Source organism: Mustela nigripes, chromosome 2 (assembly GCF_022355385.1).
Source record: "Mustela nigripes isolate SB6536 chromosome 2, MUSNIG.SB6536, whole genome shotgun sequence".
Taxonomy (NCBI): domain Eukaryota; kingdom Metazoa; phylum Chordata; class Mammalia; order Carnivora; family Mustelidae; genus Mustela; species Mustela nigripes.
In genome coordinates, this window is record NC_081558.1 from 208,710,359 (window position 1) to 208,738,061 (window position 27,703).

Here is a 27,703-nt window from a genome sequence, read left to right on the forward strand (position 1 = left end):
AAGCCTCACGTTCTGGATTCCTGACAAGGGGCATGTGCCCCACCAAGGACTCTTGCTGTCACTTTGTTCATTCACATTTAACAATTTTATCTCTGGCCCTTTTACTCGCAGACTCCTCAGCAAAGGAGGAGTAACATTCATAAAGGGTAATATATATGTGTATTGTATATAGACACAGGACCTCCCTCCTAGTTGGGGAGGTTCATGATGTAAGCTTGGTTTTCTGGTATTAATCAGTGTCTGGTATGTATTTGTTTAAGGTAGCATTTTCCAAAGTGTGGTCTCTGAAATACTAGTTAGACAGATACACTCTACCAAAAAATGGGGTGTGTGTGTGTGTGTGTGTGTGTGAGAGAGAGAGAGAGAGAGAGCGCGCGTGAGCGAGCGAGCGTAAGCAATTAGGTGTGGGATCCTTTGGAGAGTCTGATCCCTTCCGGAGATGCGCAGCGTATCTGAGTGTAGTAATTGTGAGAAGCCCTTCAGTAAGTTGCTTTCATTTATCAACTTTGACTGTTACCTTTTATTTTTATAACACTCATTACTGTTCTTCACAGTGACTTTGGATTAAAGAGGAGATGAGAGGCTAATGTATTTTGGAGTTACCGGGGGGTTAAAATTTAAACTTGAGTGGTGTGTCAGATGTCTGTAGTGTGGAGCTTAAGGGTAGTCTGATACTCTCTCCTTACTCTCTCCTGACTTCAGCCAGCCCTCCCCTCACGTCACTCCCTGCAGTGATGTTTGTACCAGGTTTTTTGTGCATTTGGTAAGGTCTGTGTGTCCCTTGCACACAGCCACATCAGGGGTCACAAACATGTATTAAGTGGATTATATGCCAGGATTCTGTGCTGGGTGCTGGAAAGGCTCAATTTTTCGAAGTGATTAAGAAGAAACAGCAGACTTGTTTGTTGTAAATTTAGCATTCCAAAGTTTTTAACTCTTGGAACATCCCTGGAGACCTGACATATATCTATAATTTCGGTGAGGCACTGGTTTGAGTCCTGGGGTTGGTATTTGAGAGCCAGTTTTTTTTTTTAGCTAACGAGTGAGCCTAGATGTCCTCCGAGAATGCACATCACCCGTGGTACTGTTGGTATTATGTGTTTGTTGTTCTTACATTTTATGGGAGGAAATGTCTATCCTGGTGGTATTCCTAGGTCTCTGGATGGTTCTTGGGATCCGGTGTGGTTCCTGGTCACAAGTGGTTTTCCGTTGAGTCAGGGACATGCTTGCACATTGCTGACCTAGGCACTGGCCAAAGAGATACCCGGGCTGGGGCCTGGCACAGCAGTGACCACCCGGCCTGGCTGACAGCCCGTCTCCGCCACGTTACTTCCCGTGTTGTTGGGCGATTGCCTCTGTCGTCCTCCATCCTTGCCCGGGTGGGTAGAAAAGTGCGTAGGTAGGAGAGATACTGCTGCCTCAGGGTTATGGGGGGGGTCTCCCCAGGGGAGGAGGTGTTTATTGCTCTATCAGGTCTCTGACCAGTATATGCCAAAAAATCAAGTACGCGTGTGGTGTTCCACATATTAGTTAAGTTGTGCCCCAGGTGATGTGAATTAGACCAGGAAGGAGTTAACCAGATGTCCCCTTTGCTCTTTGGGCACGTTGGGGTGGTTGGGAGGTTTGGGTCTTCTGGACCAAATTCTAGATGGAGGATTTGGCCTTACTAAAACACCTGTTGTCTCTAGGCAGTATCTGGAAATGATTGGAGCCTGACGCAGGTTGCGGGGAGGCAAGTGGGGGGTGGGTCTTACACATTGTGAGATTCATTCTCAGCTCTGGATTTGCTTTGGTCTCCTGGGGACCCGTTGGTTTTCCCTACTTGGTACCTTCAGATGCTCACCTTTATCAACTCGGAGCAAGGGAGGGTTGGCGTGGAAGATGCTTACTGTAGACCTCAGAGTCTGGAAGGTGACGATGTGACACGTGCAGAGGGGAGCAGTGGTGGGCTGGCTAAAGAGGGACAGGCATTTTCTGAGTCATGGTGTGAGGCGCCGGCTGCCGAAGTGCTCTGGTGTCCGACTTCAGGGCTGCCCTGACTAGCGTAAGGCTCTCTCTCCACTAGATGGGGCTGGGCTGAGACTCAGCGGGCTTTCTGGTAGAGAGACAGCCGTAGTACGCACTGTGGTCCATAGTTCCGTGCTGGGCTTGTGCTTGTTTGGAAAAGGATGCCCCCGACGGGCTTTGGCCGTTCCTAGCAGGTCCGATTTTACTGCGTGGAGATGGAACTTGGTGCAGAAGCCGTGGGTAAAGGAACTCTTACGTGCTGAAGGAGGTTTTTCTTGCCTGTTTTGCCCCTTTCTCCATTCTCGTCTGTGTTGAAACGTGAATAGGTGCTTATAAGATCTGCTGGCCTACATATAAGATGCCCTTCTATTTACGGGTAAGCAGAACAGTAAAAATAACCGGCTCTGTGGTGAATCATGGAATTTTACTGACTCGCTCCCCAAACGTGTCTGCAGCTTTACTCCAAGAGAGCTTCTGGCACCCACTCTAGAGGGGATTGAGGCTTCTCTGTAGTTTTCCTGTTAGCTGACGTTTCCATGTTCTCGTGCTTTCCTGCCAGCAGTAGGCCCAGGCCAGCCTCCTGACCCCGTTCCTGTGTGCAAAGGTGCTCCACAGCTGGGTTTCAAGGCAGAGCTGTTGTGGCCTTGGCAGGGTTCCTTTTTAGTGGCAGCGTCTCGAGATTTGTAAGAGTTCTCCAGGAGGTTTAGTGGTTTTAAAAATGTATGAGACCCAATAGATATAAAAAGAAATAGGGCTTTTCCATGCAGACGGTTCCTTGGTTTTAAGGTGAAGAATTCACTGTCTCAGTGAAGTCTGAAGCCAGCAAGGTTTAACTGATACGGTCTGGAAACTGGCATTCAGACGGATCTGTTTCCTCCCCTCCGAAAGGCTGGAAGATGCTGGAAGATGCTTCATGGCGTCAAATCCCTCCCATCCCCCTCCTCCACCCCCCAACCCCCGTGAGCCACTGAGCGCTTCAGTGGAAATTTCCACTTGTCTGCTAGGGGGAAGGGGAGGCTGTGAGTGTGTGACTGTGTCTGAGAGAAACAGAAACAAAGGCTATCACTCAAATTCAGGCAGGCGCTTTTACGCCAAACTTGTAAATAACAGGGTTAAGACAAAAGTGAAATGAAAAACAAATAATGACCTTTAAGTGTAGGAACACTGCACGGAGACACATATCTTCCCTCAACAACCTGGGGCCAGCCAGGGGGGTGGGTGTTGACAGCTTAGGCAGAAGGTGACTGAGGGAGACTGGGCCTGGGACCCCAGAGAGGAGGAGTGAAAGGCCAGGCAGAGCTGCGGCGCCCTCGGCAAGCCCGTGCTGTGCATGCAGCGTTCTTGGCGGCGTCATTTTCCGGGATTGGACCGTCTGTCCTGGGGGGCCATTCTCAGGGTCTTCTTCGATCCCTGGGGTTTCAGTCACGGTGTCGGAGAGACTGGGAATGTTCAGTGTCTTAAGAAATAAAAAGGAGGGTCAGTTAGCACCTCGAACACCACGTGGGCAGGTTCTAGCTGGGAAACCGTTCCCTCCACCTTTAGAACACGAGACTCTGCGCTGGGGGTTGCATCAGTGCATGGAACCTCTGTTTGTACTTTGTCTGCTTGACCCTAGCTCCCATCTCTCTACTTCCAGTTCGGCGGAGTTGGTGTGCGTAAATGTTAAGTGCTTTTCTGTAGGCGAAAGAGAGGCTTGGGTAAAGCTGATTTCTACCTCGTAGATGAAGTGTGATTCTATAATTAGAACCACACATGGGAAACCACACCTTTCAATGTAAACACTGCCGGGCTTTGTGTTTAAGGCAAGGGTGATACTGACATCAGCCTGGGCGGCCCGTTGTGCAGGACCACTTCACAGTGCCACGGAGCAGCCGATCGAATGATCTGATTAGACCGTAGATGGCTAAACGGGGCTTTCCAGAATGATTTGTCCACGCACTGATTTAATTGTTGATTAGAGAATGGAAAACTGTTTGGAGAACTTTTTTCCTTTTTCAGAAAGCCAGCTTTGAGGTATGTCAAGGCACATGCAATTGTAGTCAAAATTCTCAACTATTCTCTAAATTGTGAGGATGGAGGTAAGAAAGAGTCCGCATGTGTTGTGAGTTTAGTCTTGGTTTTGGTTCTGCCTAGCTTGGTTAGGGTAGAAGTAAAGGTGGGTATTTAATTGTGGTTCTTGAATCCTCTTGATCCTCCCCTCTTAGGGCCAGGCTGACGGTGGGACAGAGGGCTCTCGGATTCCCCTGGACACTGAGACATTCCTCTTTTGCTCCCTTCCCTGAACAGCCGCTCGTGTGGGTTTCAGAATGGCTTCTCTGTGGTAGCCCTCAGGATGTAAAGAGTAGGGGTCAGGGGAATTCAAGGTCATTTTTTTCAACTTAATAGTTGTGGACCTGTGTGGTCACAGGATGGGGATCCTTGCAGGCATCAGAAACTGCCGAACCCACTACTCTAAACAGATTGTTTGTAGGCTCACTTTCTTCAGATGCCAAAATGGAAAAAGGCAGGGCTGCGCTCTATATGCGGTCAGGTCACCATCATTCCTCGGGTCATCCTTCTGTAGTTAGAAAAGCCCAGCAGTCGGGAGTCAGATGTCCATTACTGTCATTTCCAGAGCCTCCTACAGGACTGGGGGACTTGTATACATAGTGGGGCCCTGGTCTGACAGCACAGTAGCCCTGTGACCACTCTCTCCAGTGGGACTAAATGTTTTGGGAGGTCAGGGCCATACATACCTCCTTTTTAGCCTCTTTTTGAGGTCTGCCTGTAATAGGTGTTCACGGACCAGTTAAGTTTGTCTGCTTACCTGAAAACAAAATATACACATATATAAATGTATATATATTGGCAATGCCCAGGAATCAGTCATGGCCTTTTCTGTATGGGAAAGCCATCATGGGCTGTTGACCTGTGTGCTTGGGCCACTAAGCCAGGCGGAGATTGAGTTTGTCCTCGATTTCTGCTTGGCTCCCCCGTGGTGGGGACAGACTACTTCATGCTCTGGATGGGGCTTAGCTGGAGGCTAAGAGCTTCAGCTTTCAACCAGGAGTGGTGAATATAGTAAGATCTGCCCATCTCTGAAGCTACTTGCCCTCTTCTCTATTTTGCTGGTGGTTCATTTTTGTGGAAATTTCCACAGTATAAAAAGGAGCATGGGAGTAGAAGCAGTTTTTGCCCACACGGGCCCACAGATCAGCGGGGTGATAAGCATGAAATGACTGTCACTGCTGTAGTTGTGGGCACAAACCCATCTGCATTTTGGCCTTGCTCTTGTTTAGGTTTGGTTGCTAGCGGGAGTATCATGCCTGGGGGAGGGAAGGCACACTGCGTAGAAGGTAAAGGCCGGAAACATTTTTGTAGTAACAGGGATCTTCTAGAAGCCCAGTTATAGCCTAATCTTAGGATGTTTAGGCCTTTTTCTGGGTAGGATTTCTTATCCTTGAGAAGCCTCTAGAGGCTGCAGGTACCAAGAGATGTGATTGACAGAGTGGGGAACTGTCGGGTCTGCTTTTTATCCTGTGTCCTGGAGCAGATCTGTTCCCCCGTTCCCTTCTAAGCACAGTCGGGTTGGACCGCATTGTCTCTGGTCCTCTCTGCCACTTATATTCTGCGATTCTGTAACCCACTGGTCCCAAAGCTGTGTGTGGCTACTTTCCTGGAGTGAAAAGACCTGCTTTGTTAGAATCCAGGCTGCTGCCACTTAGTAGCTGAGTGACCTTGAGCTAATGACTTAATCGTTATAAAACTCAAAGGAGGCCATGTGTGGGAGGACCACTTTAAAAACTACTAGAGCAGTAGTGTTGCTAGGAGAGGGCTCCTGGACCGAAACCGCATGCAGCACCATTTCCTCCTCTTCCATTTTCTGAATTGCCACACGGAGTGGAGCATCTACTTCCTGTTCGTCGTCTTCCTCAGAAGCTGTTTAAAAGATGTGAAAGCACTCTGAAAACTAGAAAACTCTCTCTATGTAAGACACTTTCCTTTTAATTCCTGACATAAGAAGTTTCTTCTTTTTTTTCTTTAAGATTTTTAATTATTTATTTATTTGACAGACAGAGATCACAAGTAGGCAGAGAGAGAGAGAGAGAAGCAGGCTCCCCGCTGAGCAGCGAGCCCGAAATGGGACTCAATCCCAGGACCCTGGGATCATGACCTGAGCCAAAGGCAGAGGCTTAATCCACTGAGCCACCCAGGCGCCCCAGAAATAAGAGGTTTCTGATAGTAGCTGGCCTCCAGCTTCCATCCTTGGGTAGTCTTTTTACTCTTATCACGAAATGGTATCCAAAAGCTTTGGGGGTCTTTCTTAGGATGACTTGGTGAGTGCTCGTGTGTGGACATTGTTGTTCAGGAAGACTGCGTGAGACTTGATTTGTGGGCAGTCGAGTGGTGGTTGGCAACTGCACACCCACTCTTTCTCTTAAAAACATGTTTAGACATTGACGCTAGCCCACAAAAATGCCTCTGGTACAGTTGAATGGAAAATGGGAGAAAACAATGATTGCTGAACCCCAGGTAGGGTATCAAATAACTTGAAGACTTGACTGCTGGGGCAGATTTAACTGGAGAGCAGGAGCCCCCTGCGGACTTTCTGGAAGGAGGCGGGTACTTCCCAGGACTGACAGTGGTGATTGCCCGGGTTATTGAGTGTCCAGGGCATGTCAGGCCCTTGCTAAGCACTTGCCTGCATATTACCTCGTTGTAACACGTGGCATTTCACCAGTGCACTGCCTCAGGCCGTTGGTGCTGGGCTTTAGTGTAATAAAAGAGGAAGAGTATTTTAGGGAACCTAGACAAAGGGCATGGGAAGAGGAAGGAGCTATAGAGTCAGCTATGGTGGGAATGTTGGTGAACAGGGGTGGAGGTCATAACTTGTCGGTGGTAGTTTGGAGGGACGCTTTGATGAATACGAAATGAAAGAACAAATGAATAAAATTGAAGAAAGAAATGCCGGGGCTGTGCTGAGTGCGAGAGTTCCCTGCCCTGGCCACCAGGCGGCCATAGTTACTGCAGGCTGGCCGGTAGATGGGGGGCTGCGGACTGGCAAAGAGAAATTTAAGATTGATCACACTGACTTTTTAGGTTCTTTTGCAGAGCCTTACTAAAGGTAAGTAATCAGTAATTAAATGTTGAACAAATGAGCAGTTCTTAAGTTGGGTGATTGCAAACCTAGTCCCTTTCATATGGAGTAGAAATAAACAAGTGGAATTGTGTTTTGGAAAATTTGGCCATTTGGTGTATAATTTTCAGAGTAAGCCCAAATGGTAATCTCATCAGTGAGCAAACGTTACGAGTTACTTCCTCAAGAAGTTTGCCTGATGATGGGGAAGAGTTCATACCATTTTTTAAAAAAAAGATTTTATTTATTTGAGAGAGAGAGCGAGAAGGAGCAGGGGGAGGGGCAGAGGCAGAGGGAGAAGCAGACTCCCCACTGAGGAGGGAGCCCAGCGTGGGGCTCGATTCCGGGTCTCTGGGACCGTGACCTAAGCCGAAGACAATTGCTTAGCCAGCTGAGACACCTAGGCACCCCTACACTATTTTGAAAATAAGATTAATTTATTTATTTTAGAGAGAGTGTGGGCAGGGAAGGGGCAGAAGGCTGAGGGAGAGAGAGAGTCCTCATGCGGACTCCCCTTGTTCCCACGACCCTGAGATCATGACCTGAGCTCAAACCGAGAGTTGGATGCTTAACCGACTGAGCCACCCAGGCACCCCAGTTTATGCTATTTTTATTTATTTTCTTGAGAAAATCTGGGAGTCTTTGTTATCTGTGGTTGCTTTCTCACCACCATTACCCAAATCAAATCATTCACCAAGTCCTGCCCATTCAGCTTTTTATGCGCCATTATTAAATCAACAGCTTTGATTTATATAGATATAATTAACGACACAATGAACTGCACATGAAGCGTATACTTTAATAAGGCTTGACACACACATACATATCACTGTGAAGTCACCACAATCAAGATAATAAATAATTTGGTCACCCTGTAATTTCCGTCCTGTGTCCTGTGACGATTCCCTCCACTTGTTCCCGTCTCTAACTACCAGAGGTCTGCTTGCTTTCCTTGTAGATTAGTTTATATTTCATAAAATCTTACTGAAATAAAATCAGATAGCATGTGCCCTTTTTTATACCGGTTTCTTTGCACCAGCAAAAGTATTAGGAGATTCATTTGTATCGGTAGCTTATTCCTTTTTATGGCTGAGTAGTATGCCGTTGTATGGACATAGCACAGTTTATCAGTTGACATGTTTGGTTTCTTTTAAAGACTTTATTTATTTATTTGACAGACAGAGATCACAGGTAGGCAGAGAGGCAGGCAGAGAGAGTGGGGAAAGCAGGCTCCCTGCTGAGCAAAGAGCCTGATTTGGGACTAGATCCCCAGGACCCTGAGATTATGACATGAGCCAAAGGGAGAGCCTTAACCCACTGAACCTCCCAGGTGACCCCAGTTGACGTGTTGATGAATATATGTGTCATTTCCAGTTTGGGGTTGTAAGTAGAGCCATAGTGAACATTCACATACAAGTTGTGGGGACTAATGCTTTAATTTTCTTGGATGAATACCTAGGAGTAGAAGGGCTTGATCACAACAGCAAGTGTATGAACTTTTAAGAAAATACTGAAACAATTGTATCATTCTGCATTCCCACTAGCAGCCTATGAGAATGCCAGTTGCTCTGTATCCTCACTAACACTTGGTAAGGTCAGTCGTTTTTTGATTTTAGCTGTTCTAGTAGGTATCTCCTTGTGGTTTTAATTTGAGTGTCTCTAATGTATTAAGCATCTTTGGCAGGTGCTTCTTTGCCATAATATATCTTTGGTGAAATGCCTGTTCAAATTTTATGCGCATTTTTTAAAAATTGGGGATTTTTAAAGTAAATTTTTAGTTTTTTATATTCTAGAAACAAGTCCTTTATCGGGCATGTGATTTGCAAATCCCAGTCTGTGGCTTGTCTTTTTATTATCTTAATAATATCTTTCAGAGAACAGTGTTTAGTTTTGATGAAGTCTAGTTTATTGAATTTTTGTTTATGGATTTTGCTTTTAGTGCTGCCTAAAGTTTCTTTGCTTAACTGAAGGTCATAAAAGTTTTCTCCTGTGTTTTTTTTCTAGTTTTACAGCTTTATATTTTATATTTAGACCCGTGTTAAAGTTTGAGTCAATTTTTGTATATGATACAAGTATGGATCAAAGTTCATTTTTTTTGCATACAGATATGGAATTATTCAGCACCATTTGTTGAAAAGACTGCCCTCTTTCTCTTTGAGTTGCCCTTACGCCTTTGTCAAAAATCAGTTGTGCATGTATGTATTTTGTGCATATATGTATGGATCTATTTCTGGACTCTGTTCTGTTGAGCTGTTTGTGTATCTTTATACAAATACCATACTGCCTTGATTACCATAACTTTCCTTATAAAGTCTTAAAATCAGGTAGTGTTAATCCTTCAACTTTATTCTTGATATCAAAGTTGTTTTGGTTGTTGTAGGTCCTTTGAATTTCCCTGTGTAGCTTAGAATCAGTTCATCAATTTCTAACAAAAATGTCTTAGGATTTTGATTGGGATCCCTGGGAATTTATAGATCAATTTTGGAGAACTGGCATCTAAATAAATTTGAATCTTCCTACCCATGAACAAGGTGTATCTCCATTTATGTCATTTTTCTTTAATTTCTTTTAGTAATGTTTTATGGTTTTTAGTGTACAGGTCTTGCACACCTTTTGTCAGATTTATCCTTAAGTATTTCATATTTAATTTCAAGGTGTGATTATTTGTTGCTAGTATGTAGGAAATGCAGTTGATTTGTGTAGACTGCAACCTTGCTAACTCACATATTATTTCTAGGATCTTTTTTGTAAATTTCTTAGGCTCTTCTATATACACAGTCATTTCATTTGTAAATACAGATCATTTTAGCTACTTCCTTATCAATCTGGATGCCTTTACTTTTTACTTGCCTTATTGCACTAGCAAAAGCCTCCAGTAAAATGTGGACTAGAAATGATGAGAGTAGACACCGTTGTTTATCCTCAGTCTTGGAAAAGCATTAGGACTTTGACCAGTTGGTATGATGTTAGTTACATGTTTTGCGAAGATATCCTTTGTAACAAAAGGTTGAAGAAGTTCCCCTGTATCCCTACTTTGCTGAGAGTTTATCAGGAATTGGATGTGGAATTTTGTTAAAGTTTGTTTTTTTTTTTGTTTTTTTGTTTTTGGCTTCTATTGGAATGATCACATGATAGAGTTTTCTTTTCTTTGTATTATGTTCTGTTAGCCAGCATATAGTACGTCATTAGTTTCTGATGTAATGTTCAGTGATTCATTAGTTGTGTATAACACCCAGTGCTCATCATAATATGTGCCCTCCTTAATACCCATATTAAGGTTTTTCTTCTTTAGTTTGTTAATATGGTAATTTACATGGATTGATTTCAGGTGTTAAACCAGTCTTGTTTTCTATGATAAACTCTGCTTGACCATGATGTATTATTCTTTGCATATATTTCAGTAGTCCGTTTGCTAATTTCTTTTTTTTTCCATTTATGTTTGTGAGAGCTATTGATCAGATCTTTTCTTTTCTTGTAATGTCTTTGTCTGATTTTGGCATCAGGGTAATGCTGGCCTCATAGAACAAATTGGGAAGTGTTGTCCTGTTTTCTGGACCAATTTATATAAAAATTGGTGTGTTTTTCCTCAAACGTTTGGCAGAATTCACTGGTGAAGCCATTTAGGGCTTTGGTTTTCTTTATGGAAAGTTTTTTGTTGTTGTTGTTGTTTTTTCTTTTAAAGATTTTATTTATTTATTTGACAGAGAGAGAGCACAAGTAATCAGAGCAGCAGGCAAAGAGAGGGGGGGGAAGCAGGCTCCCTGCTGAGCAGAGAGCCCAATGATTCCATGATGCTGTGGGACTCGATCCCAGGACCCTGGGATCATGACCAAAGGCAGAGACTTAACCCACTGAGCCACCCAGGCGCCTCTGTGGAAAGGAGCAGCTGCCTTCGGATCAGGTCATGATCCCAGGGTCCTGGGATCGAGTCCTACATCGGGCTCCTTGCTCGGCAGGGAGCCTGCTTCTCCCTCTGCCTCTGCCTGCCTCTTTGTCTGCCTGTGCTCGCTCGCTCTCTCTCCCTCTGTCTCTGACAAATAAATAAAATCTTTTAAAAAAATAAAATAAAAAATAAAAAAATAATTACACATTTGATTTCTTTAATAGATACAGGGCTATTCAAGTTACCTACTTTTTGGAAGAAGTTTTGGTAGTTTACATTTTTCAAGGAATTTAAGTTGTCAAATTTACTGCAAAATTTGTTTATAATAGTCTTTTCCATTCTTTTATTATCTGTAAAATTTGTATCCATTTCACCTCTGTCTTTCCTGAATATTAGTAATTTGTCTCTTACCCTTTTCTACTGATTGGTCTGACTAGAGGTGGATCAGTTTTACTGGTTTTAGTGAACTAGTGTTTGGTTTCATTGATGGTCTCTATTTGTTTTTCTGTTTTCCGCTTCAGAGATTTCTGCTCTGATCTTCATTCCCCCCCCCCCCCCCCCCTTGGTCTTTTTTGTTTTTTTTTTTTTTTCTTTTTTTTTTTAAGATTTTATTTATTTATGTGACAGAGACAGCAAGAAAGGGAACATGGGTGGGGGGAGTGGGAGAGGGAGAATCAGGCTTTCCACTGAGCAGGGAGCCTGATGCAGGGCTCTGGACTCAGATCCCAGGACCTTGGGATCATGACCTCAGCTGAAGGCAGAGGCTTAAGGACTGAGCCCCCAGGGGCTCTGTTCTTTCTTGTAGTTTCTTAAGGTGGAAGTTTTGAGGCTTTTCCTTTCTTACATAGGTGTTTAGTGCTATAAATTTCCTGCTTTAGTGGCATTCCCCAAACTTTGATTTGTTGTTTTCGTTTTCATTCAGTTGACGTTCCCTTTTGATTTGTTTTCTTTGACCCGTAGGCTGTTTAGATTTATGTGTAGTTTCCGAGTATTTGGGGATTTCCCCAAGTGTCTTCTGCGAGATTCGAATCCCTTTTGATTTATGGAGACTCATTTTGTGGCCCAGATTATGGTTGACTTTGGTAACTGTTCTGTTTGCCACAGTGAACAGTGCGCCTCCTGCTCTCCTTGTTTGGAGGGTTTTATAAATGTGAGATCTGGTTGGTGGATGGTGCTGCCCACTTTTTCGATATCCTGGCTGATTTTCGGTATACTGCTTTTATCGATTACTGAGAAATATGAAGTCTCCAACCATAATTATGGACTTGTTTATTTCTCTTTTCAGTTCTGTTTGTTTTTACTTCCTGTATGATGAAGCTCTGTTGTCCGCTACTTGCACGTTTAGGGTTGTTGTGTCTTGGTGAGCTGATCATTAAATATTGTGCTTTTATTCCTGGTAATTTTCTTTGATCTGCAATCTGCATTGGTATTACTGTAGCCACTCGAGCTTTCTTTGGATTAGTGTTTTTGTACGGTGTATGGTTCTCTGTCCTTTCAGTTGTAATAATTGTTTACTTGAATAAATTTCCCACTAGGCTCAGCTAAGGGTGACTGTTCACCTGGGAAGTGGTTTTATATGTTTTGAACTCTCTTTGTTACGGAATTATACAAAATGTCATCCCATTTCTCCTAAGTCCCTTGTCGAATCTGTCCATTTTCACTTTGGTCTCTTCTGCTTTCTGTGAGAATCCCACCTTCCATGCTAACAGTACCCCTGTCGGGGTTTACTGGGGACCTGGTGTGTGTTAGCCTCTGTTCAGGGTGCAGGCATGGAGCAGCAGAGTCCGTCCTAGGGCAGTTACGTGTTAGTGGATGAGACAGCCAGTGAACAGCTGTGTCCTGCAGCCTGGTGCTGAGCGCCGTGGGACGCAGTGAGGCACTGAGTCGGGCGGAGGGAGTAAGGCGGCTGGACGGGCAGGCCAGGGGGGCTGCTTCAGGAGATGTGATCAGAGAGGACCTCTCTGACAAAGGGCCGTTCGGACACAGACGTGATGGAAGTGAGGCCTGAGCTCTGTGGAACTCGGGCGAAGAACATTTCCGGCAGAAGGAACAGTGAGTGCAAAGACCTAGGAAGGGAACATGCTTGGGGAGGAGAGTGCGGCTAGAGCAAAGTACGCGATGTCAGAGGTCCCCGCAGCCAGCTGGAACGTTGCAGAATTCTGAACTACAGCACCGAAAACTGCCCTTTCGCAGCCCTGTGGTTCGAGCCCAACAGTGCAAGGGAGGCTTCGACTTTAGAATTGAGAGGCGGGCGCGGTCAGGGAGGAAGGCTGTTTCTTCCTTTCTGACACCATCCAACCGAGTCGATGAAGCTGTCCATGTGGTGAGAACGGTGGGCTGGATGAGACGGCCTTCTAGATCAGTCTGCTGCGTGTGAGTGGAGGAATGCTCGGTTCTTCGCCTTACCCAGGATTCCCGTGACTTTGCTTCTGTTGTCAGCTCTCGAACGTGCAGGACAGTCTTAGACCAATCCCAGGCCTTTCAGAACCTTTTCCCTTGTTTGTGAAATGTGGCTGTTGGTAGGTTCTGTGCCTCTCAGGTGCATTAAGTTACTTGCAAAATCCTTTAGGAAACGAGAAGACTAACCTAATGTTTTCTCAAAAATGGTTTGAGAAATTCAGCCTGGTTGGCTGGAGCACTCTTGTTCCTTAGACACATAACCTTACTGTCCCTTCTGTTCTCCGCACTCTAATGTCACACACTTCCAGGTACCGTGGAGTTTGTTCGGATTCAGATTCTCCCAGGATTGGAAGGGGACCGGCCATAGGGAAGAGGGAAGCTGGGCAAGCACTTCTGGTCAGCCGGTCAGCTGGTCGTTTCTGTTTCGACGGGGGCATGCATGTGTTTGCACGGAGCTGGTTTTATCTGGCGAGCAGTAGAGGACAAGCACTGACCCAGCAGCGGGGGTGTTGCACTGCAGCGCGCAGGAACTCACAGGCCTCTGTTTTGTTGCAGGTATTTCTTGGTGGACTTTTACGCACCAGCCACAGCTGTCCAGAGCATAATGGAACATTTGTCCCGAGACATTGATGTGATTAGACCGAATGTTGTAAAACACCCTCTGACCCAGGAAGTGAAAGAGTGTGAGGGGATTGTCCCTGTCCCACTTGAAGAAAAACTGTATTCCACAAAGAAGAGGAAGTGAGAAGATTTACCACATCTTAGCTTTGTATTTAATTCTCTCACTTTTGAGTGCCATGGATTAAAAATTTACAAACTTGATGCTTATCTGAGTGTCATGGGTGCCAGTTGATTTTTCCAAGGAATTTCTAGCTCTCGAACGCCCTTGCAGTGTGAAGTTGGGGGAATGGCTTGCTTAGAGCCACTTTGTCATCTGAGGTGCAGGACACTATTCTTGATTTACTTTCGTTAAGTGTAATTTCTTTATCGAGGAGGGCTTTGCCCTCTCACAATGCTGCCACCATTTTGCAGAGCAAAGCTTATAAAAACGGCCTCAGATTGCAAGCTAGTCCGTTCAGACTGTATAACCCTACAGAATAAAAATTTAAGACCACTGCATTATATGAGTAACTTTTGACCAGAATAATAAACATAATTTCAAAAAAACCTCAGGGAGGTGCTTTGTGTCTTCACCTACCCCAGCAGCAAACTGCTCGTGGACCTGCAGCTCGTGTCCACCCCACAAGCTAACCGTGGGCACCCAGCCCAGATGTAGAGACCAGGGAGAAGTCTGGTGGCGGGGGTGGGGGGCAGGGACATGTCTCTCTCCCAACTATGAGGCCTTTTGTAAGAGCAGCAACTTTCTCTTGCATCTCACAGTTAACTTGTCACGGGTGGATGGTGGTCCCTGTAGAGGGACACAGATGTTCCGTGGCCAGAGCACTGGAGCCACTTCCTCTCATTCTCCTGCCCCAGCACCTGCCTCCTCCCCTGTCCCTCTGCCCCAGTGGGCTTCTTTGAGAAAGTAGCCACCTTTGATTCCTGCTCTTACTTCCCCCACCCCCTGCCCCTGCCCTGACGGGTTGGAAGCCAGTTCTGCTGGTGCCAGAACCTGTGGCCACAGGCAGCCTGAGCTCTTAAATAGGGAAACTTACAAGAAGGTACATCTCCTTTTTTTGTTTTTTTTTTTTTTTTTTTATTAGATACTTATGGACGTACTTTTTAAAAACATGTCCTGGAAGTAAAAAGACAAGTTTTGTTTTGAGGGGTTTTTTGTTGTTGTTTTGGCAGGGCGAGAGGTTGGTTTGGGGATGTTGTTATACTTTGGAGACTAAGAACCAACTAGTCTTTGTTTGAAATGGGTGTAATTAAGGTTACCATATTTAGCAAATAGAAATGCAGGGTGCCCAGTTAAATTGGAATTTCAGATAAACAACGAGGCATTTATTTTTCCCATAAGTATGCTCCAAATATTGCATGGAACATAGAGCAAAAAACGATGTGTTTATTTGAAATTCAAATGGACCTGGGTATTCCGTATTTTCTGGTAACCTTGGTGTAATACCTAAGCCGGAGACAGGGTGTGCTCTGCTCCCCAAAGCTGCAGGGAAGAGAAGCCAGCATCCGTCTGCATCCTGACTTTTCAGGGGACTGCATCGCACTGAGGCGGGTTTGAAGAGCTTGGAGAGTTAATAGAAGAGACTGCGGCTGGCGAGCTCTTCCCTCGGCCTGCCAGAGAACTGATCGAGAAACTGACTGAAATTTCATTCCTGGTCAGTTCCAGATAATCTGTTCTGTGAGCCTTGATTTACACAGCAGTCTTAGAATCTGTAAGTGCTACCGGCCTTAAAAAAAAATTCTCCTTTAAAAGACGTCCACCTGTGGGCTCTGCCCCAGGCTGAGGACCCAGCCTCTCTGGCAGCCAGATGGCTTCTGAGGCATGTAAGGAGGCTTTCTCCTGGCACGGTCAGTGGCATCCCCTCTTCGGGCTCCTCCGAGCCGGTGAAATGGAAGAAGTTGACGAGCCTCTCCGCCTTCCAGAAGAGGTGCTGCGCCCAGGGTGTCCCTCGGCAGCCCAGTGACAGAGCTGCTACACACATCGTTGGGGCAGCTGCCGACTGTTAAGCAGAACCTCCAGTTATGGTAATTCATACAGTTAGATCATGTTAGAGCAGGGAGGGGCCTAGAGATCTGGTTTGGTCTCTGCCTCTTTTAAACCACGACAAGACTGAGACACAGATGTGCGAGACAGGGGCCCCAAGCACCGGGAGGAGCCCGGCTCCTGACTAACCTCGGGCTTCCTCCCTCTGTCGAGCTGCCCATCTCTGCCTTGTCACGCTCCTGAATTCTTTTTTGTTTGTTTTTAATTGTCATATAACTGACCTGTAATGTAACATTAGTTTCCGGCATACAGCAGAGGGTTCTGATATTTTTGTACATTACAAATGTACAGAATGATCACTCTGATAGGTCTAGTTACCCGCTGTCACCATCCTCGGTTCTCGCAGTGTTAGTGAGTGACTCTCTTCCCTCCGCAGCACCGTGACATTGCCGTGACCGACCGAGTGCAGACCCGGGGTTGTATTTCATCTCCTACATTGCCCGTCCCGTGCCCATCCTCCTCCTCCTGTCTGACAACCACCGCTTTGGTCTCTGTGTTTATGAGTCTGTTTCTGTTTTGTTTTGCTTTCTAGATTACACAGAGATGGGACATCGCACGGTAATTGTCTTTCTCTGTCTGAGTTGCTTCACTTTGCCCCATATCCCCGGGGCCATCCACGTCGGTGCAGATGGCCCGATTGCATTATTTTTCTTAAGAGCCCAGAGAGCACGGGGGTTCAACTTCCTCCAGAGGCAAAATACTATAAAATAAACTCTCTTTGAAGAGCAGTCGTTCGGTAAAGAGGGTCATTAAAAACTGTAGGCTGGAAATAAAAGGGATGAAGTGGAGGTTATCTGGGAAAATAGGCTATTTCCGGCTTCATTAGGAATTTCCTGAAAGCGTGGGCTTGCGGCCAGGGCCTAGGAGAGTGAACTTGTCCCGGCCGGGTCCAGTGCACTTGGACTCAGGCGCTACCTGAGGTACGTTTCCCATCTCCTTAAGGCTGCGTTTGTGCTGTCTGCGTGCCGTGTCCTGTGCCGCACATGTTTCCAGGACCTTCTCTAGCCCTTTCAGGTACCTTGTGAGGAAGCACTGTGTCATCCCTCGTGTTCAGATGAGGAAACAGAGTGATTTGGCCTTGACCCCGCAACTGCCAAATGACAGCTGGGATCCTGAAGTGGGGACCCTGGTCTTTTCCCTACAGTAACGGTGAGCTTGTCCTTGTCCTCTCAGGCTGCACGAGGCCCCTGGATGTCCGGGGCGAGTTCTTACCTCTCAGCTAGGAGCAGGTGTCCTCATGGCCCGAGTGTGGTGCTGGCACGTTCTCTTCCTGCACTTGCTAGTCCCTGGGAAGTCGATGGATGTTCTTGAGCATTCCAGGTCATGCTGACGTTCAGCATCCTGTGGCACAGTTAAGGGAGCGCTAGGAAGGAGGCTGGCTAAGTAGGGCAGTCTTGCAGTGTGCCGCTTGCCTGCCTTGGAAGCTACAACGCGAAGCCACGGTTCCTCCCTCTGAGCTGCTGATTCACAGCTGGATCCTCAGCCACTTAGTTGCGCCCCCCACCCCGCCTACCCCCCTTGCACAACAGCTGGTCTTGGATCAGGGCAGGTGTGGAGGTCTTTTTCAGGCTGCGAATTTGCTGTCCGAGGCCAGAGTTTCGGCGGCTCCTGGCTGCCAGTGGCCTGCAGCACCGTTCTGCTGGTCAGCGCCTGCAGCGGGCGTCTTGGGGTGAGGTGCTGGAAGCAGAGCGAGCCCCTGTCTCGTGGGCTAGTAGGGGAGAAGGCAGGAAAGTGCTTGTGGTGCCCAGGGAGGGGAGTCCTGCAGAGGAAGTGCCAGTGAGCTGAAGCCTGGAGGGTGAGCCTGCCCTGCGCACGCGGGGGCCCTGAAAGCCGGAGCTGGAGAGAGGGGTGGGGCCCTGACGAAGAATCCGGGCAGAACTGGGAGACCAGACCCCCCAGGGCTAAAGCCAGAGAGTCGGAGTCTGCCCAAGTGCACTGAGCCGTAGAAGCCCAGGAGGCCAGGTGCCAAGGGTGAAGCAAGGATTCCAGAGCATTCCCTTTGGGCTCCTTTCCTCGAAAAGACACTTCTTCCTCGGATTTGTTACCTTGACTACTTGTGGCTCACTGTGGGCAGGAGCGAGCTTCTGGAAGTGCTTTGTTGCTCGCATGGGGTGGGCTCAAGAGGGGAGGTGGAGAGTGCGATGGAAGTCGTGGCCCCGAGAAGCCAGTCTCCGGTGTGTCTCGGAGGCTGCTGCTTGGAGACGCTAAGTCATGGAAGCATTCAGCAGGCGTCTGAATGGGAGATGCCTACGTCCCGTGCCAGGGAATGTCAATAAGGAAAGGCCCAGGAGGCCCAGGTGAGCCTCTCAGGGTCTTTGCTGAAAGACCACATGTGTGTCGATGGAGGTGAAACTCTTGATCGAGGAAGGATTGAAAGCATGAGCCGGGCCCCCCTCCTTCTGGTCGAGTCCAGGAAGGTCATTGTCTGCCCCAACACCGCTGGCGGATACTTTCAGCAAGAGCTCGATGTGAACAGTATTCCTTTACTTTCTTTACAACGCCGTGAGTATTATACCCATTCTGCAGATGGGGCACCTGCGGCTTAGAGAAAATAAGCGGCTTGTCCAAGGCTATAAAGGGAGGAGCTGGATTGACGATTTGAAAGCCCATTTTGGGCTCAGCATCCTTCCTTGGGTGGGCGCCCCGTAGGCCGTTCTCCCAGGAGCTGCTTCCAAGGAAGGTCCTGCCTGGGCCCTTCCTATCGCGCACCTGGTCCGAGGACCTGGGCTTTATCATGGAAGGAGGGGAGAGCGCGTATCTGGGACTTCCTGGGAGTGTTTTTAATCTCAGGTCTTCAAAGAGAAGTCATGAGAATGACAGAATAAAAATGTTCGCGGACCCTGGAGACCAGGACTCTTTCTGCACGTATTTTCCTCTGCCCTGTAATTTCCCGCAGAACTTTTTTTTTTTTCCCCTCCATACTCCAGGGGTATGTTTATAAAGCACACACATGGCAAGTGGTGCCCTGGGGCAGGATGCAAAGATGAATGGGCAGTGACCCTGACCTTGGGGCCCTCGTAGATAGGGGAGGTGGAAATACTCCGCTATCTGAAAACAGGCTATGATAGAAATAATAATTAGGATTCAAACTAAGTGTTGTGGAAACAGAACTGGATTCGTGAGCACTTGGAACAGGGTGGGGGGAGTTTTCCAGCAGAGAGAGTGTGTGAACAGGCATGGGAACGTGTGTGGGAGCGTGGGTGGCAGGCGGTGAGAGGCGGCGAAGCCATGCCGTGGGTTTTTGGAGCACCTGGCATCCTGACGGACCAACTCTCTACCCGGCCTACGTATTTGTCAGAAAGAAAGGATGATACGAATTCACCGTGGAGAAGGACAGGAAAGGGGGGTGGTTGAATGCCGTTTCCAGATGCCCACCAGCCGACGGACAGTGGGCTGCCCAGACAGTGCGTGCCCAGTGACCCCTGGCTGAACCGGGTGTGCTCGGAAATGCTGCGTGTGGAAGCATCTTGAAAGTAGAACTCACGCTCCTTTTTGTGGTCTGGGCTGTGCCCACTTCTCGTTGGGAGGGCTGGGCGGTGGGGGGGGGGGGGGTGGGGGAGGTGATGCACCTGAGGTTGACCTCGAGTGCCCTGTCTTCTGTTCCTGGGAGCAGGCCAGGATGGTGTCGGTGGTGGGAAGTTCACAGAGCAATTTATGGGATCCTTGGTCACCTAGAAAAGAATGTGGTGTGACGGACCTAGAACTCTGGGTCGGAGACCTGCTCAGTGGCCCTGCGTTGCCGTCCTCCAGCCACAGGGTCTTGCTCGGCTCTTCCTCAGGCTGGGGCATCGGCCTTCCAATGGAAAATGTGGCCAGTGAACCAGCGGGATTTAAAGAGCCTTCCAAGCCTACAAGGCCCTAGATCAGGTCCCACTGCCTGGTTTACTGACGGGTTATCAGTGATTTGGGAACCTGGCAGGGAGACAGGGAGGGGTTAAAATTCTTTCTCAGAGGCTTATTCTTTGCACACTTCTTTTAGTCTAGCTGTTGTTTCCATGGCCTGGCAGTGAGTTCCGTGGGGCTGTTACTCTAAACAGAACAGGTGCCGTACCTGATCATGAGAAAACAGCAAAGGGACCCCGGAGGCCAGCGCAAGCATTTGCTGGGCTCGAATTGCCAACATAATTTTTACTCTGGAAACCCAGTGTTAAGGCACATGGAGTTAAAACCAAATACTGGCCCAAGACACTCTGTGATTCCACAGGAGGAAGACACAGTGTGGTGGCCAAGAATTCCCCGGATAGTGGCTAAGTCTTGTTTTTGGAGGGGCGCACCACGATCCCCAAAAGTCAACCCCTAAGTATAGTGACAGCAGCAGTTCCTAAATAACCTTGCGCCTTCCCAGATCCCCCAAACCCAGCAGGGCAATCAGCAAAAGATGCCTGAAACCAGACCGTGTCTCCACAGTGCTGGGGACTTCGGGGTTATTGCTGGTGACGTCTAGTGCTGCCAAATTGGCGTCTGCGTGTTCTATCGGCACCCTTTCCCCTCAGAACAAGCTGAGCTGTGCCTTCTCTGGGGAAGGAAATCGGATGAAGATTTGCCTGAGACGATTCCATTGTGACTGGAAAAGATAAGGATGCATTGTTGAGCGGACAATGGCAGAAGCACGGAATATGCAAAATGGACTGGACCTCTCCATTCCCAGTAAGTGGGAGACCATTGTTTCCATAAAGCTCCTATTGAGCTAAATGACTTGAATGTAACGTTCTTTGTCCAAAGGAATCCCAAAATGTAAGTACCTCTTTATGGAGTACTAGAAACTGCTGGTTTTTTTGGTTTTGTTTAGTTTTGTTTTAAAGATTTTATTTATTTGAGAGAGAGCATACTGGCGCAAGGGGAGGAGGCAGAGGGAGAGGGAGAAGCAGGCTCTCCCCAGAACAGGGAGCCCAACTTGGGGCTCCATCCCAGGACCCTGAGCTCATGACCTGAGCTGAAGGCAGATACTTAACCGACTGAGTCCCCCAGACACCCCTGCTCTTCTTTTGTTAGATGTCTGGCTCTGTTATCTGTCAGTTCCCATTATTCAAAGATTCTGTATTTCTAAATTGCCTACTTGCAAAAACTCATTTGTAAGCCCCCCGAATCAATATGGTATTTTCACAGTCATTCCTGGGTGGGGAGGCAAACACGTGAGCCTCCGTGGATCCTTTCCCAGCTGGGGTTGTATAAGGTGACGTCTGCCTTGTTTCAGCTCTCCTATCAAGAACAAGTATTTTGTTTGTTTGTTTGTTTGTTTTGCGATCTATTGTCATGTGTGCCATCATATTGTCTAGTGTCTTGTTGTTTGCCTCTGTGTGCTCTTCGTTGGTGGTCCCAGTGTTTAAAATGGCCCAAGCATAGCACTGAAGGGCTGTCTGGTGTTCCTAAGCACGAGAAGGCTGTGATGTGCCTTAAGGAGAAAATATGAGTGTTAGATTAGTTTCGTTGAGGCACGAGTTACCGTGCTGTCAGCCTTGTTCGGTGTTAACAAATCAATATATAATAGGTATCTTTAAAAAGAAACACGCGTGAAGCAAGACTGTGTGTTGATGGGGCGTCCTAGAGGTGATCAGAGGCTTGCAGGAACCCAGCCCTGCGTTTCTCCTAGGAGCAGTGGGTCCGTATTCTCTAGAGTGTTTGCAGCCCCACCTTTATAGGACACAGTCTCTCCAGTAATGAGACCCTGGGGTTCATCCTTTGTTTTTCTGCTGAGGACTCCTTTGGCATATTTCTATAATTCTCTTTTATCTGCAATAAAGCACTTTTATTCCCAGCATCATTCTTGACTTTGCTTGACTGGCTGTCTTCCGCCATCCTGCCTCCCCTTCTCGTCTGCCATATTTTCATTCTCCACAGTCCCGTCCACTAGAGAGCTTTCTGTCTACATGAACCCTTCTTTTAGAAAGTATCTCAGCAGAGGGGTTTGGTGATGTGGCCAGAAAGAGCCAAGACTGTAAGAAGACAAGAGCCTGGACACAACACTCCATTTACATCCCAGCTTTAGGAGCGAGTAGATTCCTATGGGGTTTAGTTAAGGCCATGGAAAGGGGTAATTCGGGAAGTAGTCTAGCATGGCACGGCTCCATGATAGCTTAGTGATTTTCACAGCATTCTCCAAATCCAATACATTTTAATTGCCTTTAAAACAAGAGCAAACGTTTGGTCACAAGGCAAAACCACAAGAAATTTTTAGGGTACTGATTTGATAGTTAATAGTTTTAACTAGTGCTTTGAAGGCTTATGTTTCTTCTATATACCTCTTGCCAGATCAAAATATAATAATATGGCATAAGATATTTAATGTGGTTCAGTCAAATATTAAGGAAATTAATCCCTCATCCCTCCTAATCATAATGAAATGGTTTTGGGTTCCGTCTCTATTCTGGGCGAATGTGATGCCCTAACAGTGATTGTGCTCACCTGACAGCACTCTTCATACTCTGCTTGCTTTCTTAAAACATGCATAGAAACATTCTCCTTTAAAAAAAAATATTTAAACATACATAAAAGTACAGAAGATACTAGAACAGATGTGAGGAACTTACCACTTAGCTTGAACTGATACTGTATTTTTGCTCTATTTCAGATCTCTTAAAGAAATAAAATATTAGATATGGTTGAAATCCTTTCATGTATCTCTTCTTCCAAGAGGTGACCATCATTCTGAAGTCAGTGTGCATCATTTGTCCCATTTATATGTACGTCCCGCTACATATATATGGAGTTAACAATTTATAATACCGCTTCGTGGACTTCAACAAACTAAATGGATTCATGGTATGGAAGCTGCAGCTCTTCAGCACCATTTTTATTTCCATTAAACACTATCATTTTGAGATCTGGATCTAGATCGTGGATCCCCTTGTTCCATAAGATGCCGCATGTGACTCCATCACTCTGGCCACTGGCAGATTACTCGTGGGGTATATGGGTATTTCACTAAACATTGAATTGCTGGCTCATTGGGTATTTTCATTTTCACTTTTATTGGTTACTGTCAGATTTCTCTCAAAGTCATCATACCTACTTACATACCCAACGGCAAGATTTGAGGTTTCCTGTTTCAAACACCTCCCAGTATGTGGTATTATGTTAAAAAATTAAAAGAACAAACTTTGCCAGTCTAATGAGTGTCAAGAGCTACCTCTTATTTAAACTTGTGTTTTCTCTATTATTAATAGGCATGAGCTTATCTTTTTTAAAAAGATTTTATTTGTGTGAGAGAGAGACAGGACATGAGCTGGGAGGAGGGGTAGAGGGAGAGGGAGAAGCAGATGCCCCGCTGAGCAGGAAACCTGATACAGGACTCGACCCCAGGACCCTGGGATCCTAAACCTGAGCTGAAGGCAGATGCCCAACCGACTGAGCCACCCAGGGCCCCCAGGCGTGAGTTTATTTTTATGGTGATGGTCATTTGGGCTTTTTTTCCCATTAATTGTCTCTATATATACTTTGCTAATTTCCTTCCTGGATTGTCATCTTTTTCTAACCTGAGGAAACAGGAAGGCAATGCTTTCTATACAAGCGTGGTTCGTGAAGGTCTAAGACCACCACTCTGGTCTCACCCTGCCACTGTCAGGAGTGAAGAGGGGGGCCCAGATTCTGTGTGCTTCTGGAGATACCCCCTCTCATTTTTGCTTTCCCCCACTTGACGTTCACTACACATGCACACCTGTCACACACACAGAATCAGGCTCTGCTATCTTCCCTCGAGAACTTCGGGACTAATACAGTGAGGCCCTTCATTCTCATTGTGAGAGTCACCACAAGAAGGCTGGGATTTCTGGGTCATTGCTCACCCTCAGCAACCCAATCTCCATTTTGCTCAGTCTATTCCATTTTTTGACTGTGCAACTGGGATCACCCTTGGAATTGCAGGATTGTATAGTAGATCTATTTTTATTTTTTTGAGCAACCTCCATGTTGTTTTCCGTCGTGGTTGGACCAATTCCCATGAACGGTGTATAAAGATTTTCTTTTCGCCATTTCCTTGCTGGCTCCTGTTGTCTCTTCTTGGTGATAGCCGCTCTAACAAGTGTGAGATGATATCCCATTGTGGTTTTGATTGGCAGTTCCCTGCTGATGAGCGAAGTTGAGCATGTTTGCATGTACCTGTTGGCCATTTTCATGTCCTTGTTGGAGAAAAGTCTATTTAGTTCTTTTGCCCATTTTTAAATCAAATCACTTGTTTTGTTGAGTTGACTGAGCTCTTTATAGATACTGGATATTAACCCCTTATCTGGTATATGGGTTTGCAAAAATTTTGTCCCTTTCTATAGGTTGTCTTTTTTTAATTGTTTCTTTTCCTGGGCAGAAGCTTTTGAGTGTGATGTTCCATTTGTTGACCTTTTTCCTTTTGTTGTTTATGCTTTTGGTATCATGTCCCCAAAATTGATTGCCATGACCAAGATCGATGTTAATTCCCTATATTTTTTTCAAGGAGTTTTATCATATCAGGTCTTATGTTTAAGTCTTTGTTGCATTTCAAGTTAATTTTTGTGAACCATGTGAAGTAGGGAACCATTTCCATTGTTCTGGCCTGTGTGTGTTTCACCAGAAGAACAAGTTTCTATTGACTGGTCTCTTCAAGAGACCACACGTGGGCCTTTGGTGCTTGTGGGCACAGCAAGACTTCTCTGGTGTGTTGACTCCCATCTTTCCCAGGTAGATATTTCCTTCCTTCCTTTCTCCTCAGTCTTCTAGTACATCTTTGCCCCCATTTCACTCTCAGCTGATACATGATCTTGCTCCCTTTTTTACCAAAAAAATGAAGGCAATCAGAAAAAAGTTCCACAAATGCTCAGACCGACCGCACCTCCTGTTCTCCTTCATGTAACTGCATCCTACCTTGCCTCCTGGATGCGCTGCCCATGATGCTGGAGGGGTCAGGTCTCCCCTGGGCCTGGGCACCTGTCCCCTCACACCTGCTGGGGGCATCACTCCAGCAAATCTACCCCCTTCCTCCTGCCTCACCAAACTTCCCCTGTCTTCTGGGCATTCCCATCAGCCAAGACATAGGCTATGATTTCTTGCAGAGAAAAACTTTTCAGGAATTATCTGTGGTCATCATTTCCTCTCCTCTAGTCTCTTTCATGAACGTAGTGGTGAAAGAAACAAAAGAACCCTTGTTCTGAGGTGCATTCCCCACACACCTCCTTGGGCTTGCTCATATCTCAGGTCAAGGTCTCCAAGCCCAAGCCCACTTGGTGCTCACTTCACTCTCCTACTAGCCCAGCCACAGTTGCTAGAAATGGCATTTCACTCAGTTTTTAGGGCATTATGGCTCTGCTCATCCCACCAGTGTCCTCCGTGGGCTTCTGGGATGGTTCCTTCTCATTTCCCAGACTCTTAGTGTTGGGGTGCTCCAGGCCCCACCTTCTCTGTGTCTCCTGTCACATCCCCTGTTCTGGTTTTGCATATATATGTATACCCCTAGTTTGTGTCTGCCACATGGATCTCTGTCCTGGGCACCACACTGGTATTTCCAGTGGCCTACACCCCATCTTTGGAAGCTGACAGGCACCTCAGGCTTCACGCATCAACACTGAGCTCCTGCTTCGCTCCCCAACCCCTAGGCCCAATCTTCTGAGTCTCTCACCTTCCACTGCCTCAAGCCCCAGATCCTAGAATCACCCTGGACTCCTCGCTTCCCTTCACATCCCAGTTCTGTCCCCTCAGCAGGTCCCATTTTCTGAGCTTCGGAACGTACCTGAAATCTATCAGATTCTCATCTCCTGCACTGTTTACCACTGGGGCCCCAACCACAACATCTAGAGCACAACAAGAACCTCCTGGGTGAGTTTCCTGGGGCTGTCCTAACAAAGTATGATGGATGAGGACATTTCAAACAACAAATTTACTCTCTCCCAGTTTTGGAGGCCAGAAGTATGAAATCAAGGTGTCCACAGGCCTGCATTCCTTCCCAAGGCTCTTGAGTGGGATCCTTCCTTGTTCCTCCAGCTTCAAGTGGCTTCTGACATTTCCTTTGCTTGTGGCCATGTTGTTCCGGTCACTGCATCTGTCTTCACATGGCTTCTGCCTGTGTCTCTCTGTCTTCTCTCCTCTTCTTGGCCTTACAGATTTTGATCTCGAGTCCACCATACGTCCAGGATGATTTCACCTCCACATCCCTAGCTGCTTCAATCTGCAAAGACTCTATTGCCAATTAAGGTCACATTCTAAGGTTCTGCGGGGGATGTGATTTTGGGGGACACTTTTCAACCCACCCATCTCTCCTCACGGGGCTCCCTGATTTGGTCCTGGCACCCTCTGGTGTGACTTCAACCTAGCAGCTTGAGCACAGCAGTTATCTGTGTAAACCTTGTGAAGGCTTCTGTTTCACTCAGAGTGAAGGCCAAGGCCCTAATGGCCCGGGCAACCTAACTCTATCTGGTCCTCTCACCACCCCCCATCTTCTCTCCCACCCTAGTGCCTCCCCACCTCTGGCTCTCACCCCTTGGGTGCTGGCAGTGCTGTCTTCCTGAACACTTCATGGAATCTTCGCATTGGCCAGACACACACAGAGCAATTTATTATCTACCAGGCCCGCACCCCTGCTTTGCCCCTTGCTTCCCGGGCCGGATTGTTCCCCACTGCACTTACTCTGCCTGGAATGGTGCCTGACCCATTGCAGCAGGTTGGATGCTGGATGGGATGAACGAAGAGGAATCCGTCAAGCTGAAGCCGTGTATCTTGGATTAGAGAGTTGCCCTGGGCGGTGAAACCTCTCCTTCCAAGAGAGCCCGTTCCAACAGCCCTTCAAGACATCCCAGGTGGAGAATGGATGGGTGAAAAACTGGATAAAGACCAGTAAGGAAAAGGACAGCAAAACACCTGCAGGTGTAAAACATGAATTACCAAGGCCGAGTTGACTATAAGTAGCAAAAGTCAAAAAAACGCATGCGTGTCCTGTGACTCAAGTTCTACTTCTGGGCCTTCACCTTGAGTCATGGTGATGTGCAGAGCTCTGCATACAGTACTGGGATGTTCACCAGATTGTTCTTTATTAAAACCAAAACGTTGAAAACCACCTAAAAGTTCTATAATAGGAGATCACTGAAATAAATTGTGAATGGATTTACTATGCCTCCTGTAAAAATCCACGTGGAAGAGTGTGAGAAAATATTTATGACCTATCGATGGGAGTAAAATGAAATTTAAACATGCCTAATGGCATTTTAGATAATAAACTTAATATGAAAATAAAACAGAACATGCATCAAAAAAAAAAAGAACTAGTTTTATAAAACAGTAAAAAGAAATCAGATGGGTCCGATTAGTAGTATCAGTGGGAGTTGATAAAATACATCAGAAAATCAGTGATTGTATGTTAGCATAATCTTGAAACAAAAATATCATTAGGTAGGCACCAGTTGAGAAGGGTCATTGCCAGGGACTGGGTTAGACACTAAGCAAACTCACTTATCATCACAAGGCCTGCTTTAGCTGCACTGGTGTGCCTGTGATTATGCTAGGGCCCTGATGGAGGCAGCCTGGTAAGGCCATTGTAGGGGCCCCAGGGCACCCTGGAGAAGGTCCCTAGTGGAAACCTGGGTAGACTCAGAAGACGGAAAAAAGAGGTTTTGATTTGAATGAACATCGGCTTTGCCTTCCTTCTGAGCACCTCCCAAGGGCTTTCCAGTGTGTTCTACCT

At 46.7% G+C, this 27,703-nt stretch overlaps 1 protein-coding gene and 1 long non-coding RNA gene across 2 annotated transcripts in view; both read left to right on the forward strand.

Annotated features, from left to right (window-relative positions):
- The window catches only part of MRPS6 (mitochondrial ribosomal protein S6), a 67,007-nt gene extending 52,773 nt beyond the window's left edge, over nt 1-14,234 (forward strand). Inside the window, 1 exon segment of the mRNA XM_059388395.1 lies at nt 13,962-14,234. Coding sequence (XP_059244378.1) covers nt 13,962-14,151 — 190 coding nt within the window. The 3' untranslated portion in view covers nt 14,152-14,234.
- A 1,880-nt stretch (nt 14,235-16,114) lies between these two features.
- On the forward strand, nt 16,115-22,718 carry LOC132010326 (uncharacterized). Its single transcript, XR_009402214.1, has 3 exons — nt 16,115-17,082; nt 20,562-20,715; nt 22,637-22,718. It is a non-coding gene; the product is annotated as an uncharacterized LOC132010326 (long non-coding RNA).
- The last annotated feature ends 4,985 nt before the right edge of the window (nt 22,719-27,703 follow it).